The 27,332-nt window shown below is 46.5% G+C and overlaps 1 protein-coding gene across 4 annotated transcripts in view; it reads right to left on the bottom strand.

The window, feature by feature from the left end:
- Positions 1-27,332, bottom strand: part of eps8l2 (EPS8 signaling adaptor L2) — a 282,983-nt gene that overhangs the window by 67,323 nt on the left and 188,328 nt on the right. For all 4 annotated transcript variants that reach the window (XM_086007782.1, XM_086007781.1, XM_086007783.1 and 1 more), the window contains 6 exons: positions 23,253-23,317; positions 18,070-18,231; positions 17,160-17,309; positions 15,334-15,413; positions 11,767-11,897; positions 11,417-11,499 (listed from right to left, as the gene is read on the bottom strand). In XM_086007782.1, the coding sequence (XP_085863908.1) occupies positions 11,417-11,499; positions 11,767-11,897; positions 15,334-15,413; positions 17,160-17,309; positions 18,070-18,231; positions 23,253-23,317 (671 nt within the window). The remainder of the gene's footprint in view (positions 1-11,416; positions 11,500-11,766; positions 11,898-15,333; positions 15,414-17,159; positions 17,310-18,069; positions 18,232-23,252; positions 23,318-27,332) is intronic.

Here is a 27,332-nt window from a genome sequence, read left to right as displayed (position 1 = left end):
TCTTCATCAATAAAGGTAATAAAATTGCCTCTCAATTATCTTTCACTGACCAGATTTCATACATTAAGGACAATACTAGGACCAGTGTCATACAACAGAGGAGACCATTTGGCTCATCGTGCCTGTGCCAGCTCCTTGGTAAAGCTATCCAATTAGTCCCACTCCCCTGCTCTTTCCCCATAGCCCTGTAAATGTTTTCCCTTCAAGTATTTATCCAAGTCCCTTTTGAATACTACTATTGAATCTGCTTCCACCACCCTTTCAGGCAGTGCATTCCAGATCACAACAACTTGCTGCATAAAGAAATATTTCTGCATGTTGCCTCTGGTTCTTCTGCAAATCACTTTAAATCTGTGTCCTTTGGTTACCGACCCTTCGGCCAACTGGAAACAGTTGATCCTTATTTACTCTATCAAAACCATTCATGATTTTGAACACCTCTATCAAATCTCCTCTTAACCATCTCTGTTCTAAGGAGAACGACCCCAGCTTCTCCAGTCTCTCCACATAACTGAAGTCCCTCATCCTTGGTACCATTCTCGTAAATCTCTTCTGCACCCTCTCTTGACATCCATCTTAATATGTGGTGCCCAGAATTGGCTACAATACTCCAGCTGAGCCACAACCAGTATTTTATAAAGGTTTAGCATAACTTCCTTGCTTTTGTACCCTATGGGGGCGATTTTTCCACTGGAGGCGAGATGGAGGCGGGTTTCGGTTTGGGTGGGTTTGAAACCCGCCTCCACTGATAGTTTTCAAAAAATTGAGATTTTCCCCTGATTGGCCACTTGAGTTCAGAGGTGTGGGATGCCCTTGGTCAGTTAGTGTTTTGGAACTGAAACCCGCCTCTGTTGACAGCACTTTTCCAGTCTGATTTTATGGCTTCTTGCTCTCTTGGCTCATTCCATAGCATTTCTGCCTATGCGGCACCACCTGCAACATATTTTGAGAAACCACTATGTCTAATTCCAAGTCAAGGGCCTCCCCGAGGCTCTCGGATGAGGCGCTCCGACTTCGGAAGGCCTTCTAAAAGTGCTCAGAGACCTTTTAAAGCTAAGGTCTGGCACCTGCAAGTAGTCCTTGATGCAATAAACGATGTCTGGTTAGATCTGATTTTCCCACCTTTCCCGCCTCCAAACCCGCCTCCTCCGACGGCAGAAAATTGCCCCATGCCTCTATTTATAAAGCCAAGGATCCCATATGCTTTTTAAGCAGTCGTCGCAACTTATTCTACCACATCAAAGATTTGTGTACATTCGCCCCCAGGACACTCTGTTCCTGCACCCCCTTTAAAATTGTACCATTTAATTTATATTGTCTCTCCTCGTTCTTCCTACCAAAATGTATCACCTCACACTTCTCTGTGTTAAATTTCATCTGCCATTTGTCTGCTCATTTCACCAGCCTGTCTATGTCCTCCTGAAGTATGTCTTCCACACTGTTTACTACATTTCTGAGTTTCATGTCATCTGCAAACTTTGGAAATTATACCCTGTATACCCATGTCCAGGTCATTAATATATATCAAAAATACCAACCCCGGGGAACACCATTGTATACTACCCTCCAGTCTGAAAAACAACCATTCACCACTACTCTCTGTTTTCTGTTTACTTTGCATCTATCTTCACTAGAGAAGAGGTTTATCCCTCTCTCCTTTTTTAAACAGGGGTGTAAAATTTGCAATCCTCCAGTCCTCTGGCACCGTACCCATATCTAAGGAAGATTGGAAGATTGTGGCCACCCTCACTTCTCTCAGTAACCATCACATCTAGACCACATCCATTTTCTACTTTGAGTACTGCCTACCTTTTAAGTACCTCCTCTTTATCTATTTCTATCTTACTAATATTGCTACTACTTCCTCCTTTACTGCTATATTAGCAACATTTTTCTGTCCCTTAGCCAAATTTGTATCCATGCTGCCACTGTCCCTTTAATCCCATGGGCCTAGAAATTCATTAAGGCGCTGCCAGCTTTGCGGCCAGTTACCGCCTAAAGAGGGCTTCTGCGCCAAAAATGAGTTTGCGCTGATATTCAGCGCAGCGGTATTGGCGGCGGTAGCCGTTAGCGCTGCGCCGGCACCGATGACGTCATCGGTGTGCGCAGTGCCCCGGTTCTGCCCCGAAACCGGCCCGATCCCCATATTTAGTTGCAGCTGCCTCCTCCGAAGCGGCCGCAAACAGCGACCAGAAAACGGGGCCGTGCTGTAGCCTTAGTGGGGCGCTTTAAAGGGGGAGGTGCGGCCGGCCGCTTTTTCGGCGGCCGCCTGCCCGCACCTCCTTCCCCGGCCTCCTCCACCGCCCCCCCCCGTGGCATTGCCGGCTGCTTTCCGCGAACCCGGCACTTCTCCGTGGTGCCGGGCTCATTTGCCGGCACTCTCCAGCGGCGATCTCCCCGTTGCAGGCAGCTCCCCCTTAAGAGAAGGAGGAGGCCTGCAGTACCGCAGCCTGCCGCTCTGCAGCGGCTGGCGCAGCGGCACCAAGAGCGCTGAAATTCAGTGTCAGCGCCCCAAGCAGAGGCGGGCACACCCTGGTATAGCGCCCGGTTCCGAATTGGGGCGCAAACACTGAATATCTGACGATCGCTAATGGCTCCCCGCCCAGCGCTAACTTTTGGGCGCGAGCGAGCTGGCCGCCCCAAAGTGAATTTCTAGGCCATGGTCTTTAATTTTGCTAACAAGTCTATTACATGGTACTTTATCAAATGTCTTTTGAAAGTCCATATATATAACATCAACCACACTACCTTTATCAACCCTCTCTGTTACTTCATCAAAGAATTCAATCACGAAGTCAAACACGATTTTCCTTTAACAAATCCATGCTGAATTTCATTTATTGGCTCATACTTTCCCAAGTGCCAATTAATTTTGTCCCAGATTATTATCTCTAAAAGTTTTGACACCACTGACGTTAGGCTGACTGGCCTGTAATTACTGGGTTTATCTCTCCCCTTTTTTGAACAAGAGTATAATATTTGCAATCCTCAAGTCCTCTGGCACCACGCCCATATCTAAGGAGAATTGAAAGATTGTGGCCAGAGCCTCCGCAATTTCCACCCTCACTTCCCTCAGTAACCATCCCATCTGGACTGCATACATTTTTTACTTTCTGAGTACTGCCAATCTTTTAGGTACATCCTCTTTATCTATTTTTATCCTGCCAATGTCGCTACTGCCTCCTCCTTTACTGTTACATTGGCAGCATCCTCTTCTCTAATGAAGACAGATGCAAAGTATTTATTTATTATCTCAGCTATACCGTCTGCCTCCACAAGAATATCTCCTTTTTGGTCCCTAATTGGCCCCACCGTTCCTTGGACTACCTTTTTACTATCTTTATGTTTATAAAAGGCGTTTGGATTTCTTTTTATGTTAGCCGCTAATCTATTCTCAGACTCTCTCTTTGTCCCTCTTATTCCCTTTTTCAGATCTCCTATGTATTTTCTGTATTCAGCTTGGTTCTCTACTGTGAACCTTACATTTGTCATAAGCCTCCTTTTTCTGTTTCATTTTAATCTCTATGGCCTAGAAATTCGACTGCGACACAAAAGTTGCCGGTGCCACCAGGGCAGCGGGTTAACAGCTGGCGAAAATGGTGGCGCCAGTAGGAGTAAAAAATGTGTTGGGGACCAAAGATCCTCAGCCCAGCGCTAAAGTGACCGTGTAACGCCCTCCTGGTGGCGTTAGTCCTGGCACCAGTCCCGAATGTGGCGTTGCATCTTCAAACAGCCTCTGGAAGCGAGGCTATGATTTCACTAGGCATTGAAGGATATTAAAAGGGCATTGTCATTTGCTTAGAAGGGAAATGCCTTCTGAACTGAAAAATAAAAATGAAGTAAAAAAAAATGCAGTTTTCAGCCCTTACACCTCTACTGCCTTTAAAAAAAAATTGAAAAAAAATTCCCAAATGGGTGTCTTCATCTCTTAAAACTGAATTCCCTTCTGCTCCTCAAAAAATGGGAAAAGTGCTTCAGCGGTAACACAAATGGCTTAGCAAGCCAGGGAAGATGCACTCAGGTTCTCGCACGCAGCACTCCAGCTTTGTACAGGGGGTCAACACTGCAAAAGATGTCATCTACCCACAGGGGCCAGGAGGCCTTCCAGAAAGAACAATGTGGGACCACATCACCGAGGCCGTCACTGGCAGCAGTGTCGCCCCCCACCACCTGGCTCCAGTGTCCAAAGAAGCTTCCTGACCTCAGACCACTGGTCAAGGTCAGTGAATGCATCTTCAAAAGCCAAATCACACCAACTGCATCACTAGCCTCACACATTGCTCAATGCACAATCCCCAATCACTCATCTACCAACAATCTGAACCAATCATGAGGCACATCTCCCATTCCTAGCTTCACCTCACCTCCTTGGAGGAGACGGTGCTGGCCAATCTTGGCAGGAGCCAGTGGTTGACCAAGAAGAGGGAGATGAGAGTGAAGAAGAAGAAGAGGAAGAAGAAACACCGTCACTTGATTTGACACTCCCAGCCACCAGCTCCTCAAGGTCAACCAGCAAGGCCATTTTCAATGTCCCCCACTGAAAGTCAGCAGCCTTCCACTAGCTATGCTGCAGCCACTGGGGTAGCACTGTGTGACATCAATAGGATAGGAAAAGGCACACTCAAGACAGTCACTAAGGGAATGCATAAGGGTGATGAGTTGATTTCTTGACGTCATATTGGATGGATAGATATATAGGGGGGAATTTTGCCAGCCCTGGGGAGGTGGGACTGCTGGGAAAATGGCAGAAACTGGGAGCGGGTACTGAACCGCTCCCAACCCGCCTCCATGCCATTTTCCCGGGAGGCGGGTCCCTGACTCGCGCAGGGACCTGTCTCCTCGAGGCGGGAAGGGGATTACAGCCACTTAACTGCAGGCAGTTAAGAGGCTTATCTCCATTTTACCAACACAAGTGCGGGCTTCCCGACGTCGGGAAACCCCGCCAGGGTCAACGAGGTGAGCAGGGGGTCTGCGGGGGTGAGAGGGGTCGAAAAGTGTGCTGTGGAGGTGAGTGATGGGTGCAAGTGTGGAGAGGTAAGTATGGGAGGTGAGTGTAAAGTGTTAGAAAAAGTTTACTGACTTTTGTTTCTTCCGGCAGGCTTCAACCCTTTGGGATCCGGAGGCTCTGGCATCTCCACGGCAGAGATGACAGAATGGCTGCCGCATTCTCCGATGCAACAGCCATCTGATTTCTGCTCAGGAAAGAGGTTTGGTGAGTCTTGAGTACAAGGACTCACCAAAAAACAGAGATTGTCGGTGTTTGACAGCGTCTCAAAGCTGTCAAACGATGACAATTCATCTGTCAAAAATATTTGACAGATGAAATGTCATACGCTGATATTCTCTGTCATCGGCTTTCCCTTAATTGGCCTGCTAAGCTCGCAGGGTGGGCTTAACAAGGTCAATCAAGGGAAAATAGCGTGGGTTGGCTGGACGTCGTTGGGGGCGGGACTGAAACCTGACAACCAGCAGTCCTGCCCCCATTAATAAAATCCCCCCCATAAAGTTGGATTGGAAAGTTTGTTTTGTGATGGCTTTTGTTTCAACATTGTGGCCAAGAGGATGCTGTGATGGTCAGTAACAGAGGGAAGGTAAGGTGTGGGACTAATGTTGAAAAGGGAATTGGGGTTATGGTCACTGGTACCGCAGGCGGATCATTCCATCCCAGATATCCCGGGCCAGAAAGGGGTTGTCTGGGTTGCATTCTTCCTTCTGCATTGTCCTCTTCTGCGTCATTCTCTTCCGTGTTCTTCTTTTCCCTCTGTGAGCGGATACTGTAAATCTGAAATAAAAGCCTAAAATGCTAGAAATACTCAGCAGATGATGCGCTATCAATAACTCAAAAGACTGAGATTAAGCGAGTAACTAACAGGCTCTTATTAACAAGAGAATGAAGGTGTGCCTCGAGTGGTCGACCAGTCCAGAATACAGAGGGACTGTGGAGCAGTCACCTTTATACCTGGACTCGTGGGAGGAGTCAGCCAAGGCATGTACAGACATGTACACAGTGGAATACAAACAGTGGTTTACCACATTCACCCCTTGTTTAAAAATGAGTCCGGCGGGGTGAAGTGTATTAAAAGTTTGTGTATTGGAGTCTCTCTGGAGGTCTTGTCTGCCGCTGTGATCGACGTGGCGACGGCAGGGGTAGTGAAGCTTCCGGCGTCGAGTCCCGCGTAGGCTGGGGTACTGGTGTGTAGTCCTCGTGGGTGTTGAGCGGGTCGCGGGGCCCAGGCGTGCCATCTGCTGGGGTTGGATATTGGATCGTGGGGGGGGGTGGTAGTGGGTAGTGGGTTACTGGGGCCCCCGAGGGTGCAAGGTCTCGTATGGAGACTGTGTCCTCCCGCCCGTCCGGGTACGCAATGTAAGCATACTGGGGGTTGGCGTGGAGGATGTCGACCCTCTCGACCAGGGGGTCCGTTTTATGGGTCCTCACGTGTCTTCTCAGTAGGACCGGCCCTGGGGACGTCAGCCATGGCGGTAGCGATGTCCCCGATGTGGACTTCCTTGGGAAGACAAACATTTTCTCATGAGGGGTGGCGTTAGTGGCAGTGCAGAGCAGTGACCGAATAGAGTGGAGTGCATCGGGGAGCACATCCTGCCAGCGGGAGGTTGGAAGGCCCCTAGACTTTAAGGCTAGCAGGGCGACCTTCCAAACTGTTGCATTCTCTCTTTCCACCTGTCCGTTCCCCCGGGGGTTGTAACTGGTGGTCCTGCTTGTGGCAATACCTCTAGCGAGCAGGTACTGGCGGAGTTCGTCGCTCATAAACGATGAGCCCCGGTCGCTATGGATATAGCTGGGGAAACCGAACAGGGTGAAGAGGTCGTTCAGACATTTAATGACCGTGGCACTGGTCATGTCCGGGCAGGGGATGGCGAACAGGAAACGGGAGTACTCATCAATAATGTTGAGGAAGTACACATTACGGTCGGAGGAGGGGAGAGGCCTTTAAAATCAACGCTCAGGCGCTCGAAGGGCTTTTATCAGGTGAGCCCTGCCTGGTCTATAAAAGTGCGGTTTGCACTCAGCGCAGACTTAGCAGTTCCTGGTCATGGTCCTGACCTCCTCAATGGAGTAAGGCAGGTTGCGGGCCTTGATGAAGTGGAAGAACCTGGTGACCCCCGGGTGGCAGAGGTCATGTGGAAGGCCCGCAGTCTATCGATCTGCGCGCTGGTGCAGGTGCCACGCGATAGAGCATCCGGGGGTTCATTGAGCTTCCCGGGCCGGTACAAGATCTCGTAATTGTAGGTGGAAAGTTCGATTCTCCACCTCAAGATCTTGTCGTTTTTGATTTTGCCCCTCTGCTTGTTGTTAAACATAAAAGCAACTGAACGCTGGTCAGTGAGCAGGGTAAATCGTTTTCCGGCCAGGTAGTGCCTCCAATGACGCACAGCCTCCACAATAGCCTGGGCCTCCTTCTCAACAGCGGAGTGTCTGGTCTCCGGGCCCTGGAGGGTTCGTGAAAAGAAGGCCACGGGTCTCCCCGCCCGATTAAGGGTAGCGGCCAGGGCAAAGTCGGACGCGTCGCTTTCCACCTGGAAGGGGATGGATTCGTCCACTGCGTGCATGGTGGCTTTGGCAATGTCTTCCTTGATACGGTGGAAGGCTAAGCGGGCCTCTGCCGTCAAGGGAAAAGAGGTGGACTTGATCAGCGGACGGGCCTTGTCCGCATAGTAGGGGACCCACTGGGCGTAATAGGAGAAAAACCCTAGGCACCTCTTCAGGGCCTTGAGGCAGTGGGGCAGTGGGAGTTCCATAAGGGGACGCATCCGGTCGGGGTCGGGACCGATGACTCCGTGTTCCACAACACAGCCAAGGATGGCGAGGCGGGTCGTGTGGAATATGCACTTCTCCTTGTTATACGTCAGGTTCAGGAGTTGGGCGGTGCAGAGGAATTTTTCGAGGTTTGCGTCATGGTCCTGCAAGTCATGGCCGCAGATGGTCACATTGCCAAGATATGGGAAAGTGGCCTGCAACGCATTTTGATCGACCATCCGGTCCATCTCCCTTTGGAAGACGGAGACCCCGTTGGTGACGCCAAAGGGAACCCTAAGGAAGTGATAGAGGCGGCCGTTTGCCTCAAAGGCAGTATACTGGCGGTCCTCAGGGCGGATAGGGAGCTGGTGGTACGCTGATTTCAGGTCAATGGTCGAGAAGACGCGGTACTGCGCGATCTGGTTGACCATATCAGCTATGCGGGGGAGTGGGTAAGCGTCCAGCAGGGTGTAGCGATTTATTGTCTGGCTGTAGTCGATGACCAGGCGTTGCTTCTCGCCGGTCTTAACGACCACAACCTGGGCTCGCCAGGAGCTGGTGCTGCCCTCAATAATCCCCTCCTTCAGGAGCCGCTCCACTTCGGTTTTAATGAAAACCCTGTCCCCGGCACTGTATCGCCTGCTCTTTGTGGCGATGGGCTTACAGTCGGGGGTGAGGTTAGCAAACAGTGGGGGGGGGGTGACTCTGAGTGTGGAGAGGTTGCACCTGGTGCGCGGTGGGCAATTTGGAAGCTGCTGGCTGCGGACTGTGAGTGGGGGGAGGGGTCCACCGTACGCCATCGTAACACTTTTAAGGTGGCACTGAAAATCTAACCCCAGTAGGACGGCAGCGCAGAGTTGGGGCAGGACCAGAAGTTTAAAATTATCGTACACAGTCCCGTCTACTAAGAGTGTCACCACGCAGTAGCCGCCAATGTCCGCCGACTGGGACTCGGAGGCCATAGAAATCCGCTGGTGCGCAGGCAGGACTGGGAGAGAGCAACGCCGCACCGTGTCAGGGTGGATGAAGCTCTCTGTGCTCCCAGAGTCAAAAAGGCAGATTGTTTCATGACCATTTACCTTAATGTCCATTGTGGACCGGGCCAGTTGGTGCAGTCTCGCTTGGTCCAGCGTAATGGAGGCCAGCGTAGGGGTCGGTGTGTCGTTGCGGGTATCAGATGAGGCGGTGTTGGGGGCCAAGATGGCGGCTGGTGTCCAAGATGGTGGCGTCCACGATCCCTATGTGGCTGGAGGCATCCAAAATGGCTGCTGTTCCGGTGGTTCGCACATGGCTGGGGAGGCCCAAGATGGCGGCCCGCACGGCCCACATGCGGCGCTGCTGGGGTTCGGGGTGGCTTTGGCCCTGCAGACGCTGGCGTAGTGTCCCTTCTTCCCGCAGCCCGAGCAGATCGCATTTTTCGCCGGGCAGCGCGCTCTGGGGTGTTTGGCCTGGCCACAGAAGTAGCATTTCTGGCCTTGGGACACTGCTGCGGTAGTTGGGCCGTTGCTGGGATGTGGCTGGGGTGGCACGGCGCTATGAGACGGTCCTACCGTGTCCCAGGCTGTCGTTCCTCACGGCGTCCACGGTGCAGAGGAGTAGGCATCCATGCCCCGGTAGGCTGCGTCCAATGATAGTGCGAGTTCAGAGGCCTTGTTGAGGTCGAGGTCACTCTGCTCCAACAGTCGCTGTCGGGTGTAATTGGACCTGTGGCCCGCCACAAAAGCGTCCCGGATAAGTTCCTCTGTGTACACGGCGGCCTTTACATCCTTACAACCACAGGCCCGGCCAAGCACAGACAGTGCCTGAAGGTATTCCTCGGTCGATTCCCCAGGTTGTTGTTTACGACTCCCCAGGAGGTGCCTGGCGTACACCTCGTTCACTGGGCATGTGTACTGGTCCTTGAGGAGCTTGAGAGCAGCCGTGTACGAGGTCGCGTCCTGGATGACCGAGTACGCTCGGTGGTTCACTTTGGAGATCAGGACATCCAGTTTGTCCTCATCCGATTTGACCGTTGCAGCGGAGGCGATCAGGAATTTTTCAAAGCACTTAAGCCAGTGAGCGAACTTGGTGGATGCGTCCACCTCCCGATGGTCTAAGTCCAGGCATGCTGGTGTGAGGATCTTCTTCATTATAAAAAATCTTGTTAATAAAATTGATGCGCTATCAATTACTCAAAAGACTGAGGTTAAGCGAGTAACTAACAGGCTTTTATTAACAAGAGAATGAAGGTGTGCCTCGAGTGGTCGACCAGTCCAGAATACAGAGGGACTGTGGAGCAGTCACCTTTATACCTGGACTCGTGGGAGGAGTCAGCCGAGGCATGTACAGACATGTAGACAGTGGAATACAAACAGTGGTTTACCACAGCAGGTCAGGCAGCATCTCAACCTGAGACATGAACTCTCTTTCTCTCTTGACGGATGTTGCCTGACCTGCTGAGTATTTGCAACATTGTCTGTCTTCTCAGAGGCCTTCCTTTACCATCCAAGACCTTGCAAGCATCCAGCAGCAAGCCACAACTTCAATAAAATAAAAAAATACAGTCCAAAAGTTTAAATCCAAACTTCCCTGAAAGATGTGTGTGTCCCTTTAAGAAGTGCTGACAATGCCTCTGAGTCTGCTGAACGCTGAGTTTTCATGGCGACCTTAGGACCCAGCGCTGAACTCAACGCTAAAGTCCAAGTTTGCTGAGGTGATGTTAAGTCAGCATTGCACACCGACTGGCGTCATCCTCTCCCTAATTTAAATTCCCACAGCCATCGTTTATACCGGCAGTGCTGCCGGCCCTCAGAAGATGGCTGATGCCATGGGACCTGCCGCCAGCTGGCGAAAGAGTGGTGGCCATCGTTTTTTCGCAAAATTTTGATGGTAACAAGTGGCATAAAACACACAAAATTGTTTGCCCTATATCTTTAGACATCCATGGAGCTCTAGCTTTGGATGCTATTCCTTTCTGCCCTGTGGGAACGTGTCCGCTCTGTACCCGAGCCATTTCCTCCTTGAAGGCCTCCCATTGTTCAATTACTGTTTTGCCTACCAATTTTTGATTACAATCCACCTGTGCAAGATCCCTTTGTAACTCACTGAAATGTAGCCCTCCTCCAGTTATGTATTTTTACACTTGATTGTTCCTTGTCCTTTTCCATAACTATTCTAAACCTAATGATATTCTGATTACTTTCCCCCAAATGCTCCGTGACTGAAACATGCTGCACCTGCCCCACTTCATTCCTCAAAACTAGATCCAGCAGTGCTCCTTCCTCGTTGGGCTCGAAATACATGAATTAAGAAAGTTCTGTTATATACATTTCAGGAATTCCTCCCCCTCTTTGACTTTTATACTGTCAGTATCCCAGTCTATAGTGGGATAATTGAAGTCCCATATTAACACTTCTCACATATTTATGCAAATTTGCTCCTCTATCGCCTTCCCACTATTTGGTGTACGATGAATTTCCTACAGTGCGATCTTTTAATCCCAAAAACAACAAATCTTGTTGTTAATATTTTTCCATTAACTTCTGAAAAGGTCATAAACAGATAAATAAGTAGAAAGCTTACTCCCATAAATCTGCTTCAGGTTTCTAAAATGGCATTACAAATATCCAATTTGCTCAGTTGCAGGGTTTACATTTTCAGAAATAATTCCAAACCACTTACCACGTCTTTCTCGACCTTTTGAGCCAGGACTTCAGGTGACTCCTCGTGTTCCTGGGAACTGCTGCTTCTCCGACTGTAATCCACTGTGGGACGACACCCAAGAGTTAGTCATCACACACAACAAATTCTTCCTCATCCAAAGGAAAAAAAACAAATGCCTTACTTTTTTTCTAAACTGCGACAGCGGCACGCTTATGCAATGGAAAGCAATTAAAAAAAGCAAAGGCGAATGCACACAGACAGATGCCCAGGATCAGCATGCTGCTCGGGAGCTCCTTGTTCAGTGTGTTCTTCAGAAGCATGCTGGATTGCATCTATTTACACCAGCCCGATTTCTCAGGTTGTTTTACCTTGGTCATTTTGTGCTGGCAGGGCAGCAGCTCGACTCTTGACGTTGCCAGGAGGATAGGCAGGTGCAACATTATGAGGGGGTGAGGGGATTATCGTCTCCCGCTGTTTCTTCATTTTCTCTTGATTCACCCTGGTGAGAGAGACGTGGTTATGGTATGCTGACTGGGAATCTCACTGCAATTAAATGAAAACCCGGTTGAGGTTAAGACTGTTCGACCTCAACAAATGAAAATAATCTTGTCAGTGGCTAGTTTCATTACAAGGGGTGGGGGGTGGGGGGTGGGGCGGTGACAGAAACAGCTATAGAAAATCTGAATGTGAATTAGCCACAAGAAAATATTTTAAAAAAAAGGCAAGATGGCCTGTTGGCACTGTGCAATGGTATTCTAATGTACCGTGTCAGGGACATAGGCTCATATCTGCAGTTCCCTGCCTGCCAAGTTCCCAATTCTGATTCACGTTGTCAGGTACTGAGCAAAGGTCTGTCACTTTCCCACAGAGAGGGGAGAGGACAATTGATAAATGAGTCACTGTTCTCCATCGCTGTGCCACTTTCACCCACTTCCTGATGGTCAGAGCAGCAGCAGAATGATCAGGATTGTGGCAAGAGGGTATCCACCCACCTTCACTGCTGTGGAAAAACGTCTGCAAAATATGGCAAGAAAAATAAATCCTAAAATGTCATTGCATAACCTAGTAATAGGACAGCATTATACTTCCCATCCTTAGACGTAGGAATACGTATGCATGTGCAGTCCAGATTTATTTCAACATTGTTTTCACAGCAGTGGGAAAGGGGAAGAAAAAAATAAAAATAAGTTATTGCCACAATGGATATGTTCTTTGAGAACCTATTGAGATATTTGTTTTGTGCCTCTAGGCTGGTTAATCCAATATAAAATGCACACAAGCAATATTTTGTGGCAGAAAGAAAGAGTGTGTCAGGAGTTTTGATTCTGTTCATAGAATCATAGAAAGTTACAGCACAGAAGGAGGCCATTTCGGCCCATCGTGTCCGCACTGGCCAACAAAGAGCTATCCAGCCTAATCCCGCTTCCCAGCTCTTGGTCCGTAGCCCTGCAGGTTAGAGCATCCCAAGTGCACATCCAAGTACTTTTTAAATGTGGTTAGGGTTCCTGCCTCTACCACCCTTTCAGGCAGTGAGTTCCAGACCCCCACAACCCTCTGGGTGAAGAAATTTCCCCTCAAATCCCCTCTAAACCTTCCCCCAATTACTTTAAATCTGTGCCCCCTGGTTTTTGACCCCTCTGCTAAGGGAAATAGGTCCTTTCTATCCACTTTATCTAGGCCCCTCATAATTTTATACACCTCAATAAGGTCTCCCCTCAGCCTCCTCTGTTCCAAGGAAAACAGACCAGCCTATCTAGTCTTTCCTCATAGCTAAGATTCTCTACTCCCAGCAACATCCTTGTAAATCTCCTCTGTACCCTCTCTAGTGCAATCACATCTTTCCTGTAATGTGATGACCAGAACTGCATGCAGTACTCTAGCTGAGGCCTAACTAGTGTTTTATACAGTTGAAGCATAACCCCCCTGCTCTTGTATTCTATGCCACGGCTAATAAAGGCAAGCATTCCGTATGCCTTCTTAACCACCTTATCTACCTGGCCTGCTACATTCAGGGATCTGTGGACATGCACTCCAAGGACCCTTTGTTCCTCTACACTACTCAGTGTCCTACCATTTAATGTGTATTCGCTTTCCTTGTTAGCCCTTCCCGAATGCATTACCTCACACTTCTCCGGATTGAATTCCATTTGCCACTGTTCTGCCCACCTGACCAATTTATTGATATCTTCCTGCAGTCTACAGCTTCCTTCTTCAGTATCAGCCACACAGCCGATTTTAATATCATCTGCAAACTTCTTAATCATACCCCCCATATTCAAGTCTAGATCGTTGATATATACCACAAAAAGCAAGGGACCTAGTACTGAGCCCTGCGGAACCCCACTGGAAACAGCCTTCCAGTCACAGAAACACCCATCAACCATTACCCTCTGTTTCCTGTCTCCGAGCCAATTTTGAATCCAACTTGACACTTTGCCCTGGATCCCATGGGCTTTTAACTTCATGACCAGTCTGCCATGTGGAACCTTATCAAAAGCCTTGCTAAAGTCCATATACACTACATCAAACGCACTACCCTCATCTACCCTCCTTGTTATCTCCTCAAAAAATTAAATCAAGTTTGTCAGACACGATCTTCCCTTACCAAATCTGTGCTGACTATCCTTGATTAATCTGTGTCTTTCTAAATGAAGATTTATCCTGTCCTTCAGAATTCTTTCCAATAATTTTCCCACCACTGAGGTTAGGCTGACTGGCCTGTAATTACTCGGTCTATCCTTTTCTCCCTTTTTAAACAAGGGCACCACATTAGCAGTCCTCCAGTCCTCCGGCACCACACCTGAAGCCAGAGAGGATTGAAAAATGATGTCAGGGCCTCTGCTATTTCCTCTTTTGCTTCGCTTAACAGCCTTGGATACATTTCATCCGGGCCTCGGGATTTATCCACTTTTAAAGCTGCTAAACCCCTTAATACTTCCTCTCTCACTATGTTTATTTCATCTAACATTTCACACTTCTCCCCCCGCTTCGCCCCTCTCCTTTGTGAAAACAGGCGCAAAGTATTCATTAAGAACTCTACCGACATCTCCCACCTCCACACACATGTTACCCTCATGATCTCTAATAGGCCCTACCCTTTCTTTAGTTATCCTCTTACTCTTAATATATTTATAAAACATCTTTGGGTTTTCCTTGATTTTACTTACCAAGAATTTTACATGCTCTCTCTTTGCTTTCCTAATATCCTTTTTAATTGCATCCCTGCACTTTCTGTACTCCTCTAAAGATTCTGGAGTATTTAGCCCTTGGTATCTGTCATACGCCTCCCTTGTTTTCTTTATCCTACTCCGTATGTCCCTAGACATCCAGGGGGCTCTAAATTTGTTAGTCCCACCTTTTTTCTTTAAGGGCACATATTTGGTCTGAATCCTCCGTTGGTGAAGAATCACAATGACCACAAGTTTATGGTGACTAAATGATTCAAGCATTATATTTATTGCACAAGATTTTAGCATTTAAACCAATTTTGGGGGATTACATTTTATAATTCTATCTGGTTTCCATGAAAAGCATAAACCAGTGGCCGGTAATTATTCTTGGTTAAGTTGCTTCTCAGTTTAGTGAGTTTCAATCACACCTCGAGTTAGTCCATGCCCTGTAAATACTTTGTGTGTTTAAGACAGGAAAGTAGGCTGAGCTTTTTTGTGGAATAAGTTAGCGGGGAAGGTTAAATGGGTTCAAGAGACAATTCGATATGTTTCCGGAGAGATAATGGATGAGGGATATGGTGAACACTATCCGCAGAAGGACTGCCATGATTCAAAGTGAAGGCCTACCACCACCTTTACAGAGCAACTAGGGATGGGCAATGAATGTTGCCTTGCCAGCAGCACCCACGAACAAATACAAGAAAGTGGGTAGCTGGGGTGGATTGTTGGACCCACTCTTAAAATTCTTGTGCTAAATGTATTTACTTCAGGGTCTGTGGTCGCATTTTCTGTCCACCTTTGCAGTCGGTGATTGCACTCTCAACATCCGCATGAATCATCTCAGCCTACAAAAAGAAGAGAAAAAGAATCACATAAATGAACAATAGCTATAGTTACATTCAAACATGTTCCCAGGAAGACAGCATGTGCTGTACTGGGATTCCCCTGCACAAAACCATGAGCAGTAGGAAGTCAAAGATTACTGAGCTTACCCACAGGACTGTGAACAGCTGTTAACTGGAGATGTTTTTTTTTTGCTATAGGCAATGGGGAAATTGGACAGAAAATCACCCAAGCCGTTCTCATGGACCTAAAAGAAAGCAGTTGTGTGCACCAGTGCCAGAGCCCTTGGAGCAGCTGCTCTCTTACTCCTGTACCCTTCAGCTCTCTCCGTTAGGAATGATGTGAGGCACAGGGGAACACAAGTGAGTAGTGGAGAAAAATAACGACAAAAAAAAAGAAAAACGAAAGACTTGCATTTATATAGCACCTTTCACGACCACCAGACAACCCAAAGTGCTTTACAGCCAATGAAGTACTTTTTTTTGAAGTGCAGTCACTGTTGTACTGTTAGAAACACAGCAGTCAATTTGCCTACAGCAAGCTCCCACAAACAGCAATGTGATAATGACCAGATAATCTGTTTTGTGATGTTGATTGAGGGATAAATATTGGCCAGGACACTGGGGATAACTCCCTTGCTCTTCTTCGAAATAGTGCCATAGGATCTTTTACATCCACCTGAGAGAGCAGACGGGGCCTCGGTTTAGTATCTCATCCGAAAGACAGCACCTCCGACAATGCAGCACTCACTCAGCACTTCACTGGAGTGTCAGCCTAGATTTTTGTGCTCAAGTCCCTGGAGTTGAACCCACAACCTTCTTGACTCAGAGGCGAGTGTGCTTCTAACTGAGCCAAAGCTGACACAACTGAAAACTGGAGCCTTATACTCATACACAGGTTAATGTCCAGGTGACAAGATTGAAACCTTGGTTTCATGATATCTTAGGCATGGTGGAATTTCTGATTTGTTGAGATGCTACTGTACAGATACCAACAGGATACAAACATGCTCAATTATATGCACATTGTAAGCCATAGTTTGTTGTATCACATTTTTGTTACTATTTGCCAATTAGGACAAAATGAAATATGAGCCTAGAAATTTTGGTAGTGCAAAAGCACCCAGAGGTATGGTGGGGTGGGGCTTCCATCCGCCATCCTAATGTGGCGCTGACCCCGCTGGAAATTGTGGGGTCAACTAATTAGAATATTCATTGGCATGCAGACTGTGTTAATTCAACCTGCAACATGATAATATCTTGACTAGGACTGTTAGTTTACAGTGACTGAATAAATCAAATTCTGTTTTTATTGCATGGGATTTAGGGATTTTTACCAGCATCTTGGGAATGGAATTGTGCAATCGCACCCCTGTATAATTAGGGCCATCGGTGACTGAATATGTAGGGTTTCAGTTTTTATTTCTTTGATTACACAATTTTCCAGGAATTTTACCAGTGTTTTGGGAATTGCAGTTATTCTGTCCATTTTTCATAATCATGACTATTACCATATCACAATGAATTTATTCAACATGTTTTGCATCAAAACAAATTGCCACATCACCACTAGGAAAATCTTTTTAAATTATGAGCAAGTTTCACTAATAACATGAATAACATCACCATTGTGTATACACTATTGAATCACAATTTACATTACTTAACAGTGCCGTAACTATCAACCAAATGCTATAACTGGAAGCTCCGTCACCTCCTATGTTGGCTCCTCTCTGCACAGTTACTCACCCCGACCTCGTCACAGTTGAAGAAATGCATATCGGGTTTGTGCTGGTCTGAGTCTTGACATATGAGCAGTAAAACAGATTGGTATTTGGACTGGTTCAGTACAGTTTGGCAGTGATGCACTGTGTTTAGTGGAAAGTTCTCCAACTCATCCTATAGATGTTGAGGGGGGGGAGACATCAAACAGAAGATTGAGTAAAGCATACAACAGAACAGGAAAGACAGCCTACCTATTCTGAACAGTCACAAAGAAGTTGCATTGCTGTGGACTGCCACTAAACTATGCAATATCATAATCAGCCATGACTACAAATGAACAAGTAAAGCTTAGAAAAAAACAAACTCAACAGCAGATGGGACAGACTGCCCACAACAGGGCACCAATGCTAACACCAGTTGCGTAAAGATGTTCTTATTAGCATTGAAGTAACTGGCTGGCAAAGCATTTGAAAATTCGCAGTGAATTATATGTTACATTGTGTGTATGCTCAAAGCCGGAGCACAGAAGACATCCATACTTGTAAACCAGCCCAAGATAAACCCAAAGCTATTTTGTTACAAGAAACAAAAAAAATCTCCTCCCCTCTTGAAGATGCTGACTTTTGCTGGGGTGTGATCTTACAGGCATGATTGCTCTCCAGCACCTCACTCAAACAACCATTTCTCACACGTGAGCCTAGACAGTGAAAGTTAGCAGGCAATTTGATCATGGGAGGCATCAGAGCCAAGCCTGATCCTAATTGAGATAGAGAATGTAGTGATTTTGGAGGGTGGGGGGGATGCTTCAACCCATTACTCTATTTGACAGTGTACTTTGGTGCCCCAGAATTCTGCACGGATTCACCGTGACTGACAATCCTAAAAGGGAGCCACTTTCTGTATCAATTTAAAACCAAAGCCCGGATAGTCTTACCTGACTTTCACAGTCCAGCAGTCTAATGGCCTTGTCATTCACCTGCAGCAGCATCTCCTGAGTCCACACCTTCCCCTTTGAGTCCAGCTGCAGTAGTTTCTTGATGCTATCATCTATTGTCACAATGGACTCGCTCTTGTCCATTGCAAATGTGGCAAGATGCTGGAAACAGCAACAAACAATAGATCTATATGAAAAGGACTCTGTCTTGTAGCTTGTCTTACAGATCAACCAAACATAGTTAAGTTAATTCACTGAGGACCTGCAGCATTTTGCCCTTCTCGCGCTTTTTAAGATAATAGAATAGAATTTTCCATTTTCCAGAGACTGCAGAGAGATACCTTCATGTGTGACTCTTACTATGTGCTATAATATTTTGGATTTCATATAAAAGTAATGATGTATTTATTCCTTAACAATCTTTATCCGTGTCCCACCATATACAAATCTCTAGCCAAGAGTCGAGGGGGTAGTGATGCTACCTAATCCTAGGTCTCTGGCAGTGCTGCTCTGTACTTATACACACAGCTCTGGGCCAGCCATCAGCTCTCACACTCACTACTGACATAGGAACATAGATACATAGAAAAATAGGAGCAGGAGTAGGCCATTCAGCCCTTCGAGCCTGTGCCACCATTCAATATGATCATGGCTGATCCTCTATCTCAATACCATATTCCTGCTCTCTCCCCATACCCCTTGATGCCTTTTGTGTCTAGAAATCTATCTATCTCCTTAAATATATTCAGTGACTTGGCCTCCATAGCCTTCTGTGGTAGAGTATTCCACAGGTTCACCACCCTCTGAGTGAAACATAGAAACATAGAAGATAGGAGCAGGAGTAGGCCATTCGGCCCTTCGAGCCTGCTCCGCCATTCAATGAGATCATGGCTGATCATCCAAATTCAGTACCTTGTCCCTGCCTTCTCCCCATATCTCTTGATCCCTTTAGCTTTAAGAAATATATCCAACTCCTTCTTGAATATATTTAATGACCTGGCCTCCACCGCCCTCTCTGGCAGAGAATTCCACAGGTTCACCACTCTCTGGGTGAAGAAATTCCTCCTCATTTCAGTCCTAAATGGCTTACCCCTTATCCTTAGACTGTGACCCCTGGTTCTGGACTCCCTGGCCATCAGAAACATCCTTCCTGCATCTAGTCTGTCCAGGCCTGACAGAATTTTATAGGTTTCGATGAGATCCCCTCTCAATCTTCTAAACTCCAGTGAGTATAAGCCCAATCGACACAATCTCTCCTCATACGTCATTCCTGCCATCCCAGGTATCAGCCTGGTGAATCTTCGCTGCACTCCTTCCATGGCAAGAACGTCCTTCCTCAGATAAGGCGACCAAAACTGCACACAATACTCAAGGTGCGGTCTCACCAAGGCCCTGTACAACTGTAGCAAGACATCCTTGTTCCTGTACTCGAACCCTCTTGCTACGAAGGCCAACATACCATTTGCCTTCTTAACCGCCTGCTGCATCTGCATGCTTACCTTCAGCGACTGGTGCACAAGAACACCCAGGTCTCTTTGCACTTCCCCTTCTCTCAATCTATTGCCATTCAAATAATAATCTGCCTTCCTGTTTTTGCCACCAAAGTGGATAACCTCACATTTATCCACATTATAGTGCATTTGCCATGTTTCTGCCCAATCACTCAACCTGTCCAAATCATACTGGAGTTTCACGACATCCTCTTCACAGCATACCCTCCTACCCAGCTTTGTGTCATCTGCAAATTTGGAGATATTACATCCAATTCCCTCGTCCAGATCATTAATATATATTGTGAACAGCTGGGGTCCTAGGACCGATCCTTGCGGTACCCCACTAGTCACTGCCTGCCACTCGGAAAACGACCCGTTTATTCCAACTCTTTGCTTTCTATCCGCCAACCAGTTCTCTATCCAAGTCAATACCTTGCCCCCAATCCCATGTGCCTTAATTTTGCACGCTAATCTCTTATGCGGGACCTTATCGAAAGCCTTCTGAAAGTCCAAATACACCACATCCACTGGTTCTCTATCTATTTTACCAGTTACATCCTCAAAAAATTCCAGTAGATTAGTCAAGCATGATTTACCTTTTGTAAATCCATGTTGACTTTGTCCGATCCTGTCACTGCTTTCCAAGTGCTCTGCTATTACATCTTTTATAATGGACTCTAGCATTTTCCCCACTATCGATGTCAGGCTTACCGGTCTATAATTCCCCGCTTTTTCTCTACCACCTTTTTTGAATAGTGGGGTAACATTAGCTACCCTCCAATCCATGGGTACTGTTACAGAGTCTATCGAGTTCTGGAAGATGACCAGCAATGCATCTACTATTTCTAGGGCCACTTCCTTAAGTACCCCGGGATGTAGATTATCAGGCCCTGCGGATTTATCGGCCTTCAGTCCCATCAATTTTCCTAACACCATTTCCCTACAAATACTGATTTCTTTCAGTTCCACCCTTTCATCAGACCCTATGTTCCCCCGCATCTCTGGGAGGTTATTTGTGTCCTCCTTTGTGAAGACAGAACCAAAATATGTATTTAGTTGGTCTGCCATTTCTTTGTTCCCCATTATAAATTCCCCTGATTCTGACTGCAAGGGACCTACGCTTGGCTTCACCAATCTTTTTCTCTTCACATATCTATAAAAGCTTTTAGTCAGTTTTTATGTTCCCTGCAAGCTTACTCTATTATTCTATTTTCCCTTTCTTAATTAATCCCTTTGTCCTCCTTTGTTGAATCCTAAACTGCTCCCAATCCTCAGGATTATTGCATTTTCTGGCCAATTTATATGTCCTCTCCTTGGATCTTATGCTATCCCTAATTTCCCTTGTTAGCCACGGTTGGGTCACCTTTTTTGTTTTATTTTTATGCCAAACTGGGATGAACAAATTCTGTAGTTCATCCATTCGGTCTTTGAATGTTTGCCATTGCCTATCCACCGTCAACCCTTTGAGTGACATTCCCCAATCAATCCTACCCAACTCGCTCCTCAGACCATCGTAGTTTCCTTTATTTAAATTGAGGACCATAGTCTCTGAGTCAAGAAGAAATTTCTCATCTCAGTCCTAAATATCCTACCCCGTATCCTGAGACTGTGACCCCTCATTCTAGAGCCCCCAGCCAGGGGAAACATCCTCCCTTCATCTAGTCTGTCTAGCCCTGTCAGAATTTTATACATTTCAATGAGATCCCTATCATTCAGTGAATACAGGCCTAGTCGACCCAATCTCTCCTCATACAACAGTCTTGCCATCCCAGGAATCAGTCTGGTGAACCTTCGCTGCCCTTCCTCTAAGGCAAGTATACCCTTTCTTAGGTAAGGAGACCAAAACTGCACACAGTACTCCAGGTGTGGTCTCACCAAGGCCCTGTATAACTGTAGTAAGACATCCTTGCTCCTGTACTCAAATCCTTTTGCAATGAAGGCCAATATACCATTTGCCTTCCTAACTGCTTGCTGCACCTGCATGTTTGCTTTCAGTGACTGGTGTACAAGGACACCCAGGTCCCTTTGTATGCGAAGGAATATGCCATATTCAGAAAAATGCACCATTCTATGAAAGACAAAGCCTTATTAAAACACGACATACTGGGTTTGGAAGTCTGGAAGCCTTAACAATCAAAAGCTGTAAACAGCATACAGGATTTTGAGATAAGATAAGTTGTTGACATTGAATCAATAGCCCTATTGAAGTAGAAGGTTGGTGGTTCCTCAAAGTCTGAAGCCTTGGAAAGAACACAATGGCATACCCTGTTTAAGTGTTATAAACCAAGACTTTGGAAAGAATCAAATAAAATAAAGAAACATATGCTTTTGTAAAAATAACATCAAATGGAACACGGAGACATGAGTCTGTGGTACAACCAGCTGAGGCGATTAAGAATTGCACAGATCATCCTAAGTAAGGTGTTCTAAATGCAAAAGATACAAATAGAAGACCTTTGTAAGAATGACATCAAATAGATACATTTGCTCCACATTGTTTTTATGATAGGTTTTGAACACCTAAAGGTAGAGACACAAGTCTGCTTGCTACAAGCTGATCTAACTGTAAGAATAGAAGAGGTCAACAGAAAAATGACTAGAGATAATTAGCTTACATCAGCAGAAAACTTCAAAGGATATACCACTGAAAAAGAGTATAAAAATTGGACTTTCAAATAGGAAGACAGATTCGTTGTGAAGGGGCAAAGTGATTCTCAGGCTTCAGAGGCAAGCTCTGCTAGTCTTCAACTCTTTGTATCTTGGGGATCAAGGTACTTGTATTTGATTTTGGTGGATATCCTGGAATAAGACTAAGAAATGTAAAAATGTAACGAAGTTAAGATTTGAGAATAAGGATCTCTGATAATAGAATTGTAAGTTTTCTGTATTTTGAACTGTTAATATTGCAATTGAATCACCAGCTGTAAATGACATGTCGATTCTTTAATAAATCAATATTTTTTTAGAATTGTCTCACATAGTACTTCTGTATCAAACTCGCGAACTCAATTTCTGTACACTCTTTGGTGAGGAGTTGCAGAATTCTGGAGGAATTTTCCGGACCCTTATAATATCCGGAAGGTTACAGTCTAGCTAAACTTATTAAAAGTGCTATCTGGAGGACGGTAACATCTTCAGGTCGTTCCTTTCCTTTAGGGAGAGATAGTCTGGACCTTTACACCCAATTAAGCGTCTTTTGGATTCGGCTACCTCTAACTTTAGTTGAGAGTGAACGTCTGGGGAATACGCCTGATCTGGGGTAGCCCTACATGGGCTAGGACGAGTAACAATCCTTTCATGTACATCACCATTTCTCAATCTATCACCATTTAAATAATACATTGCCTTTCTGTTTTTCCTACCAAAGTGGATAACTTCACATTTATCCACGTTATACTGCATCTGCCGTGTATCTGCCCACTCACTCAACTTGTCTAAATCACCTTGAAGCCTCCTTGCATCCTCCTCACAACTCACAATTCCACCTAGTTTCCCACCTAGACAAGAACTATGACTTTTGTTGTTAAGCATCTAAATAGTAGCATCGAATTATAATATATATATATATTAATTATCCCACTGCCTGAAATAGTAAGTATCTAGGGCTGGAAGAACTCACATTAAGCAACCCAAAGATAAGCCCCTCGATATTCTAATTACTTGTAGCACTTCATTCATTAACAGCATTACCTCCACATGGTACTGTGAAGTCTCTTGCGTGATAACATTGGCATTGGAATACTTCTTTCGTTGCTCTGTAACAGATAGAAAGAATTAATCAGAAATGCTCGACCTGACAGAATGATAAGCTTTTGAAAAGCATCCCTTTTTTGGAGAGTGAATTTATATGCTTATCAAGGCGAAGGACTGTCAGTACCGAGAATGAAACAATTTTTCCTATTAGGCTATGAGGAGAGAGTGCTGCGCTCAGTCCACATAAAATGTGTACCTCTAACCACCAGTCCTGAAACATAAAGCAAAAGAATACAGAGGGCGAAAAGGTAGCAGCCAATGAAAAGATAACTTTCATTAAAACATTTAGATTTATTGCTACATCTTGGTTACAAATTCAGATCTGCCATAGATATCTTCTTGGGTTCAGTGGTGTCAGTCATTCCCATAAGTGGATCACACATCCTTTACATTCCAGAGTCATTCACACTGCCCAATGTTTACTTATACTGTATACGATAGTGTAGTCCAGCAGGGTAACAATAGGACCCCCCGGTGATCTGAAGTGGATATTGTGTCTTTCAAACAGGTCCTCATGTTTGCTTTTCCAATCTTTCAGTAGGCAAACTGTTCATACCTTAGTGAGATGAGGCCAGAATCAATCATTAAACTGTTTCATTTCTCAGAAAGTTAGTAACATACAGAGCAACAGTTATCACTTAATTCAATCAAGACAACATGGGGGTGATTTTGCCTGCCCTGAGGAGGCGGGTATGGAGGCGGGATTGCCGGGAAAATGGCAGAATTTTGGGGCAGGTGCCCAACCCGCCCCCAACCCGCCTCCATGCCAACTTCCCAGGAGACGAGTAGCCAGCCCGCGCCGGATCCTGTCTCCTTGGAGGCAGGAAAGGTTTAAAGCCTATTAACTGCCTGTTAACAGGTAGTTAACAGGCAGAAAAAATGATTATTCCCTTTCTGCCCTCACAAGCGTGGGCTTCCGAAGGCTCCAAAACATGTCAGCTGATCGAGGCAAGTACTAGGTCTGCAGGGGTCGGGGGGTGCAAAAGTGTGGTGTGAAGGTAAGTGATGGGTGCAAGAGTGGGGAGGTGAGTATCTGAGGTAAGTGCAAAGTGTTTTTAAAAGTGTACTTACCTTTGTTTCTTCCTGCAGGCTTCAATCGGTTTGTATGCGGAGAGTCTCGCACCTCCGTTTTGCAGGTGAGAGATGGCCATTGCATTCTCTGATGCAACAACTATCTCATTTCTGTAAAAGAAAGGTTAATGAGGTCTTGTATGCAAGACCTCATCAAACTGCAGAGAATGTCACTGTTTGACAGCTTCACAGATGAAACGTCATACGTTGACGTTCTCTGCAACCGGCTTTCCCTTAATTGGCCTGCTAAGCCCGCTGGGCGGGCTTAACAAGGTCAATCAAGGGAAAATAGCGTGGGTTGGCCACAAATTGATGGAGGCGGGACTAAAACCTGACAAGCAGCAGTCCCGCCTCCAACGCGCCCCCATTCACAAAATCGCCCCCCATGTCTTTGTGTAATAATAACCAAAATAATGAGCATGCTATGCTACCCCACATCAATGGGTCACCTTGCTTGACTTAAACAAAAATAATTTCTAACTGCACTCCAGCATCCTAACCTTCTTAGTCTGAGTGAAAAGAGGGTTAGGTTGCTGGAGTGCAGTTAGAAACCTTTTTGTCAGAATATCTTTCTCTCTATTTATTTCCCAGTGCTCACTGCCAAAGGGGACAACCCCTGCCGAGCGCCTAAGACCAGGGACTTCCCAAAACTATGGGTGTGAGGTGTGTATTAATAGCTGAAACAGGGCAATACATTGCTTATAGTTTTTAGTCTTTGGGGAAACAACTCCAATGTCTAGCTCTTTAGTATTTTAACCACCTTTTATGTCAGGCATTTCCCCCCCCCCCCTTTAAACTTGTGAGGATACATTTTGAATCAAAAATCCTATATTTAAGTGTTGCTCTTTTCCAACTTTCTGTGGAAAAATAGATTTAAAACTCCCCAAAAGATGACAGTCTCTCATGGTGTTGCTTGTGTACTGACAAGCGGAGGCCTCATGTGCCTTTGTTAGCTCTCTAAAAGAGCTAACCACATAGGCCGGAAGTTTGTTTATCTGGGTGGGTCTGGTGCGGGGGTCACCATGGCGGGTCGCGAGCCCATTGCTGGCTCCATCCCGCTCCACAGAATGACTTTATGTTAATGGGGCCGATTAAGCTCGCCCTGCGTGTTACCAATTAAAAGGTGTGGGTCTGGTGATGTCATCGATGATGCGTTTTCAGCTGGGATATTTAAAGAAGCCATGGCCACATTGCATTTGAAGGTTCATCTAGGAGTGTGCAGTCAGTGCACTTCACAATTCCACTGCTGCACACACCACCAGATATGGCTGCATAGAGGCAGAGGGCTGCACCCAGGTTGTCCGATAACTCCCTCCATATGCTTGGGAGGTCCTCTTTGCAGGGAGGTCGTCTTCCCTGCTGATGGGAGGAAGAGACCTCCCTAGTAGAGCAAAGGAGCCTGGCTCCAAAGAGCAGAACATAAGAACATAAGAATTACGAGAAGGAGTAGGCAGAGCAGAGCAGAGGAGGTGTACAGCAGGGGTGCCGTTAGGAGGACCTGGGTGCAGTGCCGCAACGCTTCAACGATCTTGTTAGATCAGGAAAAGTGTGTCCAAAACCATACTCATCTTCATCCTGCTGTGCCTCTCATCACATCCCCATCACTCTGACTTCCTGACCCTACTCCTGCACATCCTTACTCACACCAACTTACCTTGCACCTCCAGCCAGCCCGCTCTCTCTATCTACATTATCACATCCCCATCTTACTAGCTACCCCTCACACTCATCCTAATGCAATCATACCAACTAACACACAAGGAGGCCACTTGGAATTGCCACCCCAATCCATCATAGACCCCCTCTAAAGATGTAACCCATCCATTCCTTACACTCATTCTATCACTCTCACACAACCTTCTCTTCTTTCCCTCCTTGCAGGAAAAGAGAGCCCACAATAAGAGGGAGAGGGAGAGAACTGGCAATGGAATGGCATCAATGGCCACCCTGACCACAGCAGAGGAGGCTAACTTACAGCTGGCGGGAGTTGCCGAGCACTTGGAGGTGGGAGATGGAGAGAGGGAGACATCTCAGCAACCTGGTGACAGAATTACATATCATACAGCTACATGGCATACATCAGTCACTCATATGGGGATTGATGTCAGCAGCCATTGAATGGCCATCATGTGCATAATGGTATCTGTACCCAGCTACATATGACATATCTAACTCATCTCTTTACTCTCCCACAGGTCCATCAAGAACCCCCACCACTGTCCAGGAGGAAGAGGAAGACGACTCCTCAGAGGAGCCTCCAGCCTCTGAGGGCACAGCATCACCAGACATAAGCGCACCCAGCACCAGCGCAGAAAAGCACACCTCGGTGGGTCCCTCACAAGATAGAATAGTGTTGTCACCTGGTGTCTCACAAATCCCAACCGGGCAAGAGCAGATGGTGGAAACAGGGACAGCAGGGGAGACTCCTCGTTGGAGGGCGCAGGACTCTCCTAGCTTTGCTCAGCTGCTTGTAGATGCTGAGCCTCGGGGACCATCCAGAAAGAGGGCAATCCTGGAGGTTCAGGAACAAGTGCAGGAGGCTCTGACAGGTTTTGCGAGTGCAATGACTGCCAGCAGTCAGAGAATGGAGGAGTCCATCTCCAACATGAGCACTACCGTGTCGCAGGCGATGGCGGTTATAGGCTCTTCCATGGATAGGATGGTCACCTGCATGGAGCAGCTAATGCACCACTCAGAGGAGCACATGGTCTCTCTGCAGAATAGCTGGCTATCTATGAAGGATAGATGGGTATCTATGGAGAATAGATGACAGAGGCTCATAGACGTTCTCTCTAGGAGGGATGTCAGTGTAGACGTAGGTCCTCATGGCCCCACTGCTGTGCAACAAGGTGCTGTTCAGCTCCTTGCTAGCAGGGAAGTGCGGGTGGCTGATGAGAGGGATGATGGTGAGAGAGGACATGGAAGTGGGGACCATGACAATTCTGG

The sequence above is a fragment of the Somniosus microcephalus genome, chromosome 15 (assembly GCF_052327205.1).
Source record: "Somniosus microcephalus isolate GS21.2 chromosome 15, FLI_Smic_1.0, whole genome shotgun sequence".
NCBI classification, from domain to species: domain Eukaryota; kingdom Metazoa; phylum Chordata; class Chondrichthyes; order Squaliformes; family Somniosidae; genus Somniosus; species Somniosus microcephalus.
This window is presented reverse-complemented; position numbering and strand designations above follow the sequence as displayed.